Source organism: Barbus barbus (assembly GCF_936440315.1).
Source record: "Barbus barbus genome assembly, chromosome: 42".
Lineage (NCBI taxonomy): Eukaryota > Metazoa > Chordata > Actinopteri > Cypriniformes > Cyprinidae > Barbus > Barbus barbus.
The window spans coordinates 26129033-26141616 of record NC_136720.1 but is presented as its reverse complement, the minus strand read 5'-3'; the positions used below and the strand labels follow the sequence as shown (position 1 = coordinate 26141616).

Here is a 12584-nt window from a genome sequence, read left to right as displayed (position 1 = left end):
AAACCGCCCTTTTCTTCAGTAGAAATCTATTCTTATATCTGAGCACCTTAACATTATTTGGACATTTAAATCATAATTGGTTCTGTGCTGAAGCAAATGCTATTGTTTATAGAGAAAACAGTGCATTTCACAAACAAAACAACTGACACTAAGTGTATTAGGCTTGTAACATGCATGTTTCTAGTTATGATATGCACTATATATTATATTTCTTCAGGGAAATTTCTAGCATACACTTCAGCCTCAGTTTGGGAATCATTATATAGTCTGGCCTTTCTAACTAAATCAGTGTGAACAGTTATCCTATTTATTATTATTATTATTATGTTAACTGGTTATTAAATGAAGACTAATATTAGTGTTTTAAATTACAATTGTACTGTAAAATATTTTTAGTTTGTTTTAACTATTCACAGCAGAGTCCATCGATATTAATACTGTGACCATAACATTATTTGGACACTTAAATCATAATTAGTTCTGTCTTAAATGCATTGTATTTAATAACCAAAAATTAAAGCACGTGGTTTATAGAGAAAAATAGTGCACAAGCAAAACATTTGAAAAAATAAATGCTTAAAGCCTGAAACAATAATCAGAAATATAATTTTTTGGGTTAAATGGAACAGGATCTTGAACCTTCAGACGAGATGTTTGTATGTTATGTGTCATATTTGATACACCTGGCTCGAACCGTGTGATATAATGAGAATATCAAGGAAAAAACAGCTCAGCTTTATTCAGAGACTCAAACGGAGCAGAAATATGACATTTGCTACTTATGTTTATGTTTTTATGATGAAAATCCTTGTCATGTAAATCAGTCAGATCTTTATAACAACACAGGAGATAGTTACATAAAAAACACAATCTATATTTCCAATAATATGTCTTAAGATGATATATAAATGTACAATTATTATGCAAAGCGATGAGTATTAATCAGAATATTTTTCAGTCCTGTTTCATGGCTTTAATGATGAGATCAGGTGATGCCACCTTTAAGGGTTTTTAGAGCTGCAGTGCTTTGCTTCCAGTGATCCACCATATATACAGTTCAGTTAAAACCAAATATGGTTTCACATGAGATTTGGTCTGAGATTTAAACTATTTTACTGCCTAAAAAAAGCAAAGGAAGCTCAATCAAGTGTTGTGCACGGATATTACCAATGCAGAGCTCTTCCTGATAAATCAAGGACCGTATCCCACTGTTTTCAATCTTTCGAACTTTTATTTTTTTTGTGTGGCATTTACAATATTTTCAAGGTTTCTAGAACCAGATATTCAATGTTAAAATGTCATGCATTTCATTAAATATTTACAATTGATGAACCTATAATAAAACTTGCTTGGGAGGCTTTTTTTGCATAAAGCAAGGCCAATAAACAGTTGCAGTTGTTTTTTTTGTATTGATAAAAAATGTTTCATGACAATGACCTCCTACTTTAATATTTCAGTGTGGTAATTTATGCTAAACTTGGATTTGGTGTGAAGTATAAATTATATCTGTATGTTTTACTGAACAACAAAATAATTCTATTAAAATGTGTGATGCTTTGAAGCGCTATAACACATGCATGAAACCTATAACACATGCATGAAGTCTTTTAAATGCTTAAAAATATATTTTTAAATATTTGAACATGGAGAATATCAATCAATCATAGTGTTTGACTAACAGTAATAGAAGGCACTTGCCACGAGAGGGCGCTGAACACACAAAAACACTAAATGTTTCAGTCATTTTAAATCTAAACCACTTATTTATCAATTATGAATCTATCAGCCGTGTTTGCTTTGAGATTTATGAGGAAACCCGCGTCATCATGAGCGCGCTGTACGTAAGAGGAGACGCGCGCGCTCCCGCAGAACCTGATGAGCGAGATGACGCGCGGCGCGCTCCCGCGGCTCAGGGTCTGATTTAAACGCGTTGCTTCACTTCACTTCGTCTCTGCGCAGATGTTTCACGATGCTTCAGTAAGTTCAACTTTTTTCTCTAAAAGTCTTTTAAATTTTTTAAACTTTTCAGAGTTTGGTGAATCTCAGGAAAACATGTCCAGGTTGTTATTTCACTCCGGAATATATATATATATATATATATACACATACATACAAAACAATATGTTGTTGTATTTAGTTATTTACTTATGTTCATGACAATGACGTACATTTGAAAACTACAGAAGTATACAGTGTATTTATTGTATTTAATTGAACTGATAATTTGTAATACTAAAATACTGTAATGCATGTAAAATAGTGACATTGCAAAAAAAAAAAAAAAAAAGTTTTATTTTGTAACATAAAATACCTTATTTAATTGTTCGTGTTTTGTTTATTGAGGAATGAATTGTGTTAAGAATGTGATTCACAATTACACTGAAAAACAACATCTTCACTCGATAATTACTAGTAAATACAAAGAAATGTGACTTTGAAATATTTGAAATGTTTTATGTACTAAAGAATTATTTTTTTTACAGTGTACCAATCAATAGTTTAGTGCTTTATTTGTTTTCATCAATATTGTTTAGCCAATATTAGTAACTATATTCCAATATAATTCTGATTTTCCAAGTATATGTGTTTTTGTCAGATCAGAAGTCTGGGATCTGTGACAAACACTATATTCCTCAGTGATCTGACACCAGCAGCTCTGTGTGTGTTAGTTCATTCATTTTAATCATTTTTATGTTGTGTTTTCCAGGTGTATCATGTGAAACTGGTCAGTCGGGTTCGTGGAAATGCTCGGATCATTTCACGCGACCCCTGACCTTTACTGCCCGACTCTTTCTCGATACGCCGAGCCCTGGATGCTGTAAGCATGGATGCTCTCATGCACAAGAGCCGGACGCTTCACTACGGCCTGAACAACTGTCCTGTGAGTATTAATCAGGACGTGTATTGCTTTTACATAAAGCTCATTATAATGTTGACAGCTGAGCCCAACCCTATCTTATTTATGATTGAAACATTATATATGAAGCGTGTTTTTTTCCATGAAGGAAGGAAATAACCCACACATTCACAAACACTGATTCATGCCGAAATCACACAAGCAGAGAAACCAGTTCCTTCGTCTCTAAAGCATGACAGGGCACTCATTGTGTTTGGGAGGACAGGTGTGTGTGTTAGAGAGCTTGCGTCTCATACGCTGAACTCCCAGAGGAACGGGATTCTGTAGTAAAGACAAGAATCCAGTCGAGCAGCATGAGAAACATGACATGATCTACTCAAAACCAGCAGGTTCTGAATGACACATCACTATTATTACCGCTCACACAATTAGTGATTAGAACAAACCCTAAAGTATGTCTGTTTGACACGAATCATTCATGTGTGTTATTGAGGAGACGTGCACTATTACTCCAAGTAATCAGAAAACAATTACAATTAAGTCTGTGGCATTTTCCCAGCTGTTTAATTGTGAAGGTGGACGATAAAACAGGTGAAAACATCCCACCGATTTAAATGAGTCATATTTAGAGACCAGATTATTAAAACCTGATTCTTTTCATGAAACCACATTGCAATTAGGGTTATAAAAAAAAAAAAAAAAAGCATTATATAACATTTGTTATACAATAAAATAATTTTAAAGCGATGCATTTGAGCTGAAATTAAATATATTTTAAATCTATAAATATATTTTATTTCAGATAATTGCCAAGGCTAATTTCCATTTAGTGTAAGTTGATGTACTAAAATAATTAAATCTGAAATAAAAAATAACTATAAAGACTAACTAAAACATAGATTAACTAATAAACAAAAATTCAAATGTAACAAATTAAAATAAAAAAACAAATGAAATCTTCAGAATATTAATTACTTTCATAGTTATTCATATTTTGAATGGAATATTTTATAGTACATTAATGACTAGTATTGTGGGGCAGCTTTCGCATGTGCAAACATCACTCATGTTTTCTTTTGGAAACATTATTTTAACATCTTGTATTTTTAAGATTTGTCATCTTATAAGGATTAAACAATCCAGTGAAAACCATGCATCTTATGCTGGGTACACACTAAAAGATTTAAAAAATCTTCAAAAAGTGAGAGACCACATACATGGACAAAACAAATCCTAGATTGAACCGTTTTGCTCCTATAGTGTGTCGTGACAGACAGCACACCAACAGATTTTCAATCAGAGTCCTCACAAAATCTCTGGAGACTTGAGAATAAACCTTTTTTTTTTTATTGCAATTTTAGAACAAAGAACATACAAGGGCAATAACTTATAAATGACATCAAATACAATAATAAACAAAAAAACAGTAATAAATAAATAAGGAAAAGCATTTCCTTAAGTATAAATAATTACAAATTATTCAAAGAATAGATTGAAGGCTTTAAAGTCCCAGTCTTTGGTGATGGCAGGAAGAAATTGTGATGGTAGTGTCCAAATCCTTTTGTGCTGCGCCTTGACTGTGTTTGTTCTGCTTCTGTCAGCTCACTTTCTGATTGGATATGGCTTTGTTTCACGTGATAATCTGCAGATCCTCGGGGGTTCCCCCCACACATCTGGATTTCTGATATGTAGAATATTTACGATTCGCCTCCGATGTTCTTCCGAGCAGATTCAGTCACTCTTAACACACATCACACCACAGGAAAATCTGATCAGATAATCTTTAGATCCACCAAGATAATCGGGACATTACATGCCCAAAATCAGCCTGATTATCTTGTGGTGTGTATCCAGCATTAAATACACATATTTAGCACATGATGAGCTCTTCCTATTGACTGAATTGTGCATCAAAAAGATGTTTAATGATTATTTTCAATTAATTTTGTTTACAGATGTTTTTGCAAAGGTTTACAGCAACTTTTTTTTTTTTTTATCCATTTCCAGTTTTGGCAGTCTTTTAGCAAAAAATAGGTCATCAGGAAATTATGTGCATAAAAGTGCATACTGTGCCATGCACAATTATACATATATACGGTGTATAAATAGTAGAATTCATACAACCTTAATTATTATTTAGACAAACTATATTTATGTGCCACAAACCGTTCTGATGGGTCTCTCTCACACACTCCATTTCTTCATGACATGGTTGTGTTGACTGTAACTTGATAACTCTTCGAACAAAAGACTCCAGAGACCTGTGTTTGAGATAAAGAAAGTGCACTCAAACCATCAGCTGTTCTCTACAGAGAAGAAAAGCCGGTCCTGCTTCTGTCTCTGAATATCTAATGGCACAGACTAAAAGCAGCCCACAAAGGTGATGCAATGTGTGCACGGACAGCACGGCTTACAGAGGGGCTGTTCAGGGTGAAGGGTGTGTTCACGGGGCGATGAACAAGCAGCCCACTGTTCTCTCACACACACAGACACACACACACCTGAGCGAGAGTGTGAGTGGAGTCTGTGTTCTGCTGTTTGAGCAGGGAGAGGCACTTCAGCAAGGGGTCAACCTCTGAAACACAGCCGATTGATCTCTGAAGCACATGCATTGTTTAAAATCAACAGTCTTAAGATTATGGGAAATAAATGCAGCTGTGTAGATTACAGTGCATAATGCATCATGACATTAACACACTAGAGATTCCCAAACTATTTGTCAGCTGAACCCATTTGAGCTAAATATTAGATTTTAAGGCAACCCCGATTTTTGGGTTAATATTTAAATAATAGCCTAATAATCAACAGATTTATGATTATGGGAAACAAATTCAGTCATTCAGACTTTCGTGTAGATTGGAATGTGCATAACACAACATCATTAACAAGCAATGTTGGGGAAAGTTACTTTTAAAAGTAATGCATTACAATATTGCGTTACTCCCTAAAAAAGTAATAATTACGTTACTTAGTTACTTTTTATGGAAAGTAATGCGTTACGTTACTTTTGCGTTACTTTTGAAATATGAGCAGGGCTTGATTGTTTTTAATACAAGAAATTACATTAATACAAATGTAAAAGCCCTGTATCTTGTGAAGGAAAAGTAAATAAATAATTGATTCAGTAATTATGATTTCTGTTTTATTTGGATGAATCGTGCAGCTGTAATGGACCGTTACTATTAACTCACAGCATACTATTAACGTGGTTACTATTAACTCAAGAATTATTTCTTATCGTCAATGAATATTAAATAAAATCTATTTAATATTACCATTTATATTTCAGCTTTAGTTTATTTATTTTCAGTTAGTCAAGCCAAAGCAACATTTCTAATATTCACTTAGTTTTTCATTTAATATTTACATATTCATATATAAAATCTTTATTATATATTATTTTAGTTCTCAAGTTCACTCCGCTTCATATTTTTGTGGGAATAGTCATACAGTGCCATTCAAAAGTTTTGTAAGATTAAAAAAGAAATATAGCCTACTTTTATTTAGTAAAGACACATTAAACTGATCAAAAGTGTCAGTAAAGACATTTATATCGTTTCAAAAGATTTCCATTTTAATTAAATGCTGTTCTTTTGAACTTTCTATTCACCTGTGAATCCTGAAAAATACAATGCATCACGGTTTTCACAGAAATGTTGTGCAGCACAACTGTTTTCAACATTGATAATAATCAGAAATGTTTCTTGAGCAGAATGATTTCTGAAGGATCATGTGACACTGAAGACTGGAGTAATGATGCTGAAAATACACAGAAATAAATTACATTTTAACATATACTCACATAGAAAACACCTATTTCAAATTACAATAATATTTCACAATTTTTACTGCATTTCTGATCAAATAAAGGCAGCCTTGGTGAGCAGAAGAGACTTCTTTCAAAAACATTGCGCATTACTTGACACTTGTCTGCTTTTGTAGGATGATGATCTGCAGTTCCTCAGTCTGGAGGAGCGGGAGTGTATTTTGTTCTTCGAGGAGACCATCGGCTCCCTGGAGGAGGACGATGAGAGGACAGGAATATCCACATGGAAGCACAGGCTTGCGGTGGAGCGTCCAGCCGCATACATTACAGCTCGACATCCCAGCCCTGTAGATTATGACATCACTGACCTGGTGCACCCTACACCCGATCCCAGCAAACAGAGGGACACGCTGCCCGTCATGCCAGGTATCCAAAAAACACCAACTAAATGCATTAAGATAAAGTTCTATAATAACGCATTGTTGTCACATGACTTCAAGTGCATTAAGGCGAGGCCCAGTTGTCCTCTTAAAAATGTAAACAATCCCATGAAAAACATGCATCTCCCCCATTTGACAATTTTTAGCATAGACTAAATGCACTAAATGCAGAGAGGGAATTGTTTGCGTATAATTTGCATATATACACTGTATAAACACAGCATGAGTAGGATGTTAGTAGGCTATTGCAAACATAACCAAAGTATACAAGAACTGTATACTTATAACTCATTTATAAAACTAACACTAGCTTTTCTACTCTTTTTGTATTCTATTCGTTTTTTTAGTTTATTATACAATTAACAAAAGCATAAAAAGGCCTAGCTTGCTCTATTCTATCTTTTTTCTTTATTATATTATAATAATAAAAAAAAACCTTGCTATGTGTACTGTGTTAAGCTAACAGACTCGTCATAGCACTTATATTTTATTGCTCTTTTGTTGATTTTGATTGCTTCTATTGTCCTCATTTGTAAGTCACTTTGGATAAAAGCATCTGCTAATTGACAAATAATAAATAAATAAATAAAATGAGTAATCTGCAGTGATATCCAGCTGATGCTGTCATTGCGTCTTTAGCTGCAATAAGGACAAATTTACATGCTAAATATGTTTTCAGTGTTCAAGCTAATGTTCATAAGCGTTGTACAGCAAAAGACCAGACAATGGGTCTCATTCACTAATAACAGTGTAGAATATTTCATATTTATATGCACAGGAGGACATATTACAAATTCATAACCTGTCTTATTTTAGTGTCATTTATTTATCATTATGGTTTCATAATATTAGCTTTTTAATTTCATACTTTTAATTTGTAGTTTTAGTCATTTTGTTACATGCTTTTTTGGTAAAACATTCTACAGCAAGGTCCCATTACTTAACATTAATGAAGTAACATTCACATTGATGAGCAGTTTGTTACCGTATTCATTAATCTTTGTGAATGTTAGTTAATTCTGACACTGGTTGTAATCACCTGTTCACTGTTAGTTCATGTTAGCTCAGATCCATTAACATTATTAACAGACAAAACTTTTGTTTTTTAATAATGTATTTGTAAATGTTGAAATTAACTATTTTCCATTGCTAGGTCATGTAAAAAAAAAAAAAAAAAGTGTGTATTCAGTTTTATTTATAGGTAGAAATTAAATTTGGTTAACATTTATAATTTTAATTTAGTTTTAAGTTTTTCATCTAATATTTTAATGTATACTTTAATATTTAAAATCTTAATTATATTGATTTTTAATATCATTTAATTACAATTTCAATTAACAAAAATGTTTTTAATAGATTTAGTTTCAGTTAATACAAACCTATTCGCAAGACTGATGCAAATATTAATGCTGCCTTAAAAATTGAAGTTTAGTCAAATTTTAATTTTAGTATTTTTTTTTTTTTTGCACAGCTTAGACATTTTAGTTCTCTCTACATGAGTGTTGCAATTAGCTGATGGTGAGATATACATTTTAATGAAAATAATTAAAAAGTAAGAGCGTTATTTATGAATCACGATGCTAATGAAAACACTTGTATGCTGAATTCACACACACTGATTTGTGGATATTCACACTTAGTGAATGAGACCCAATGTTTTCACCAGTAAAGCAATTGGCACTTTTAAATTAAATTTGTTAAAAGAAATTTCTTTAGATGCCATATTGTTGTCATTACATTTATGTGACCCTGGACCACAAAACCAGTCACAAGGGTCGAATTTTTTTAAATTGAGATTTATACATCATCTGAAAGCTGAATAAATAAGCTTTATTGTTATGATAGGACAATATTTGGCTGAAATACAACTATTTGAAAATCTGGAATCTGAGGGTGCAAAAAAATCTAAATATTGAGAAAATCACCTTTAAAGTTGTTCAAATGAAGTTCTTAGCAATGCATATTACTAATCAGAAATGAAGTTTTGATATATTTACGGTAAGAAATTTACAAAATATCTTCATGGAACATGATCTTTACTTAATATCCTAATGATTTTGGCATAAAAGATAATTTTGACCCTACTGCTACAAATATACCTGTGCTACTTATGACTGGTTTTGTGCTCCAGGGCCACATATATACATTGTGTTGTCATTACACAAGATTATGTTTTTGCACCATCAGCGGTCCATTAACGCAATTGTAAATGTGTTTGCCTTGTCAGATTTCCAAGAGCTGACTGTACCCCCTGAAACCCATTTTGAGCTGAAGCCAAAACGTGACCTGGACGTCCCAGACGGGCCGCCAGCCCGTCACCAGCCGCCCACAAGTTCAGTTCCCACCCCGGTTGTAATCGCCAACAAGATCGCCGAGCACCAGGACCTGTCTGCATCGCAGCTGCTCCAGCGCAGACGCAGTGTAGAGTTGCCAACGAACCCCTCGGCCAAACACGGCCCTCCGACCCACGCCAAACCCACACGTCTCCCCGACGGGATCAGCATGTTGCAGAGCAGCCGCGAACACATTCCCCACTCGATCGCCACCGAAGCCGCCAGCTTTCAGGAGCGCCGGGCGCAGATGCTCTCTAACATCACCGGCCCAGAGCACCCATTAGACGGTGGAGAACCGGCCTGTGTGCGCAACCTTCCCATGCGAAGCATTTCGTTTCGAGACCCGACACCAGACAAGTCTAGGATGGAGGCGCTTTCAAAGCTCGGACTCGCTCAGAGGCGAGTGCAATCCGTCATGCATTCATCTCCGAGGGATTCGGAAAACGTCAAGACCGGTGGCACCACGTTCAACATTACCAATCCAGGCAACATCCGCGCGATAGACACTACAAACCACTGCCAAACCAAATCTAGCCCGGCACCAACGTTGACGAGTGCTGAAGTCACGCACAGTAATGGTGGTAAGAGCATCACATTAAATATTAATATTAAAGTATAAATTAAAATATTCAATGAAGAACTAACTAAATTAAAATTATAAATGTCAACCAGACTTAATTTCTACCTATAAATTATATAATTTGTAAATAAATCAATATAAATAAATAAAACTGCACTATTTGTTCTAAAATTGTGGGACAAGTGCTTGAGCCAAGATCTGTATAGAAAAAAAAAATGCTGACCCTGTCAGGAAAAATGATCTGACCCTTCTCACATTGAACAGAACACGTACATCTTTAGTTTATCAGTCTGTAAAATTAATAAATCAGAATTGGGGGTAGGCCTCTGGGTTCTGTAAAATAGAAAGCGCTACTGTATTAATGCACTCTGGCTGTGTTTGTATATATATTTTTGTATTGTTGGTTTTTGTATTAAGGTGTGTTTGTTTAAATTGGTGTAATTGTAATAATGTGAATTGATGTGAGACGCTTTGAGATGCAAGACAAATTTTGGAAGAAATTCCAACAATAAAATCTAATTGAATTGAACTAAAACTGTGTTTATATATGTCCTAGGATCCAATAGGATGGAGGCGCTGTCAAAAGTCGGACTCACTCAGAGGCAATCCGTCATGCATTCATCTCCGAGGGATTCAGAAAACATCAAGACCGGTGGCACCACGTTCAACATTACCAATCCAGCTAACGCTAGCGGCAACGTCCACGTGATAGACACTACAAACCACTGCCAAACCAAATCTAGCCCTGCACCAACTTTGACGAGTGCTGAAGTCATGCACAGTGATTTTAACAGCTATGGCGGTAAGAGCATCACATTAAACCCAACAACATCCTTCAGGAGCGAGAGCCTCTCATCTTCAATGCCCAGAACAGAGTCTTCAGAGATTCATAGCAACAACTTCGGCGGCAGATCACGAGTCATGACTCCATCCCAGCCAAACCATCGCACCCAAACCAAGACCATCACCCCAGTAAAAGAGGAAATCTCCAGCTCAAACAGGAATTCAAAAGAAGACTTACCCAAGAGGAAAGCATCGCACCCCGTAGCGCCCATGAAGCAGCCGCCCGCTCCGGCTCCAAAACCATCGCGCCACCAAAGTCCGCTCAGTCCCACCGGGTCACGCCCCGCTCCGCAATCCCCAGAGTTACATTGCAAATCTTTGCCAAAGCCGTCCTTCCGCACTCAGGGAGTAACGGTGCAGTTTTCTGGCAGAGGAGCCACAGATGAGGCCAGACGTGATGCACTACGCAGACTAGGACTGCTGAGGAACACGTCTTAAATGTGACCCTGGACCACAAAACCAGTCATAAGGGTCAATTTTTTTAAATTGAGATCTATATATCATATGAAAGCTGGAAATAATCTCTCCATTGATGTATGGTTTGTTAGGATAGGACAATATTTGGCTGATACACAACTATTTGAAAATCTGGAATCATACAATGTATTGTTGGCTATTGCTACAAATATAACCGTGCTACTTACGACTGGTTTTGTTCTCCAGGGTCACAAATGTTCACTAACCCTAACTAATAATGCCTAGACTCTAGTACAGAAACAATTGATAAGCTATCATTTAACCAGTGCTGGGTAGATCACTTAGAAACTGTAGTTTGCTACATGGCAAAAATGGTAGTTAGTAATCTGTTAGATTACATATTTGATGTAATCAGACTACTCTTTGATTACTTTTAGATTACTAGATGACCTAACTTTTATATAGGATAATTTGATACCATATTGATATAAAAACACAAATAGAAAAGTAAAATAGAATAAATCTCATTACATTAATTGTACACATAAGCACTACATTATGGTTTCCAGAACGGAGGTTTGTGAAGGAACTGTAGCAAGTTCATGATAAATGTATTCAATCTTAAAAATGTTACATAAACCAATAGTTTAAAATAAAAAAACAACCAGTAACCAACATCAGAGAATGTGTTACTTATTGACTTAATTCTTAATTATCTACCTAAAATCTCAGGGAGACATATTAATATATTAAGTCAGAGTTTCAGCTGACAAAAAAAAAAAAAAGCATTAAAAGGGTTAAATGACTCACTGAGTGATAATTAAAATAATACATTTTCATCAGGAGGTGATTAGATATGCAATATTGAGAAAACGAATGAAATGATGTCTGTAAATAGTGGATTATTAGGGAGAATGAATAAATTATGAATAGTTTACTGTTATTTTGTGAATATTTAATCTAATACTAAAGTAACTGTAGTCTGAGTATTTTAAAACAATTTTTAATACAGATTTAAAGAGAACCAGTTACTACCCAGCACTGATTTTAACCAATCATCATATACACAAACAATATTGGCATTACCTTAAGATTTCCAGAAGGTCAGAGCAGGGTTTATGATCATCTTGATTGAGTTTCAAATGCAAGTTTGAAGAAAGTCACAACTAACTCTCACACATCTTGTTTGGTGTCAGCTGTTGTTTTTTTGTCTGTTTATAAGTTATAGATCAAAATACTCAAATCTTTAAATAACCCAAGCAGTTCTTATATTTCTGAATACATGTATCTTTATTTTAAACGTAGTTGCTTAAGTTGTTGAGCATGCTCTCTTTGGAAGCAGCCATCT

At 34.8% G+C, this 12584-nt stretch overlaps 1 protein-coding gene across 1 annotated transcript; it reads left to right on the top strand.

Moving 5' to 3' along the window:
* Window positions 1-1867: 1867 nt before the first annotated feature.
* LOC306861808 (uncharacterized protein) lies at window positions 1868-12099 on the top strand. The gene is made up of 5 exons (XM_079404294.1): window positions 1868-1977; window positions 2708-2881; window positions 6800-7049; window positions 9291-9977; window positions 10533-12099. Exons 2-5 carry the CDS (start codon window positions 2825-2827, stop codon window positions 11255-11257), a joined length of 1719 nt encoding a protein of 572 aa, XP_079260420.1. The 5' UTR covers window positions 1868-1977; window positions 2708-2824; the 3' UTR covers window positions 11258-12099.
* The last annotated feature ends 485 nt before the right edge of the window (window positions 12100-12584 follow it).

Coding starts and splice junctions, on each gene's coding strand:
- LOC306861808 (XM_079404294.1), top strand. CDS start 2,825: ATGGATGCTCTCATGCACAAGAGCCGGACGCTTCACTACGGCCTGAAC. Junction 2,882..6,799: donor ACGGCCTGAACAACTGTCCT/GTGAGTATTAAT, acceptor CTGCTTTTGTAG/GATGATGATCTGCAGTTCCT. Junction 9,978..10,532: donor AGTCACGCACAGTAATGGTG/GTAAGAGCATCA, acceptor TATATGTCCTAG/GATCCAATAGGATGGAGGCG.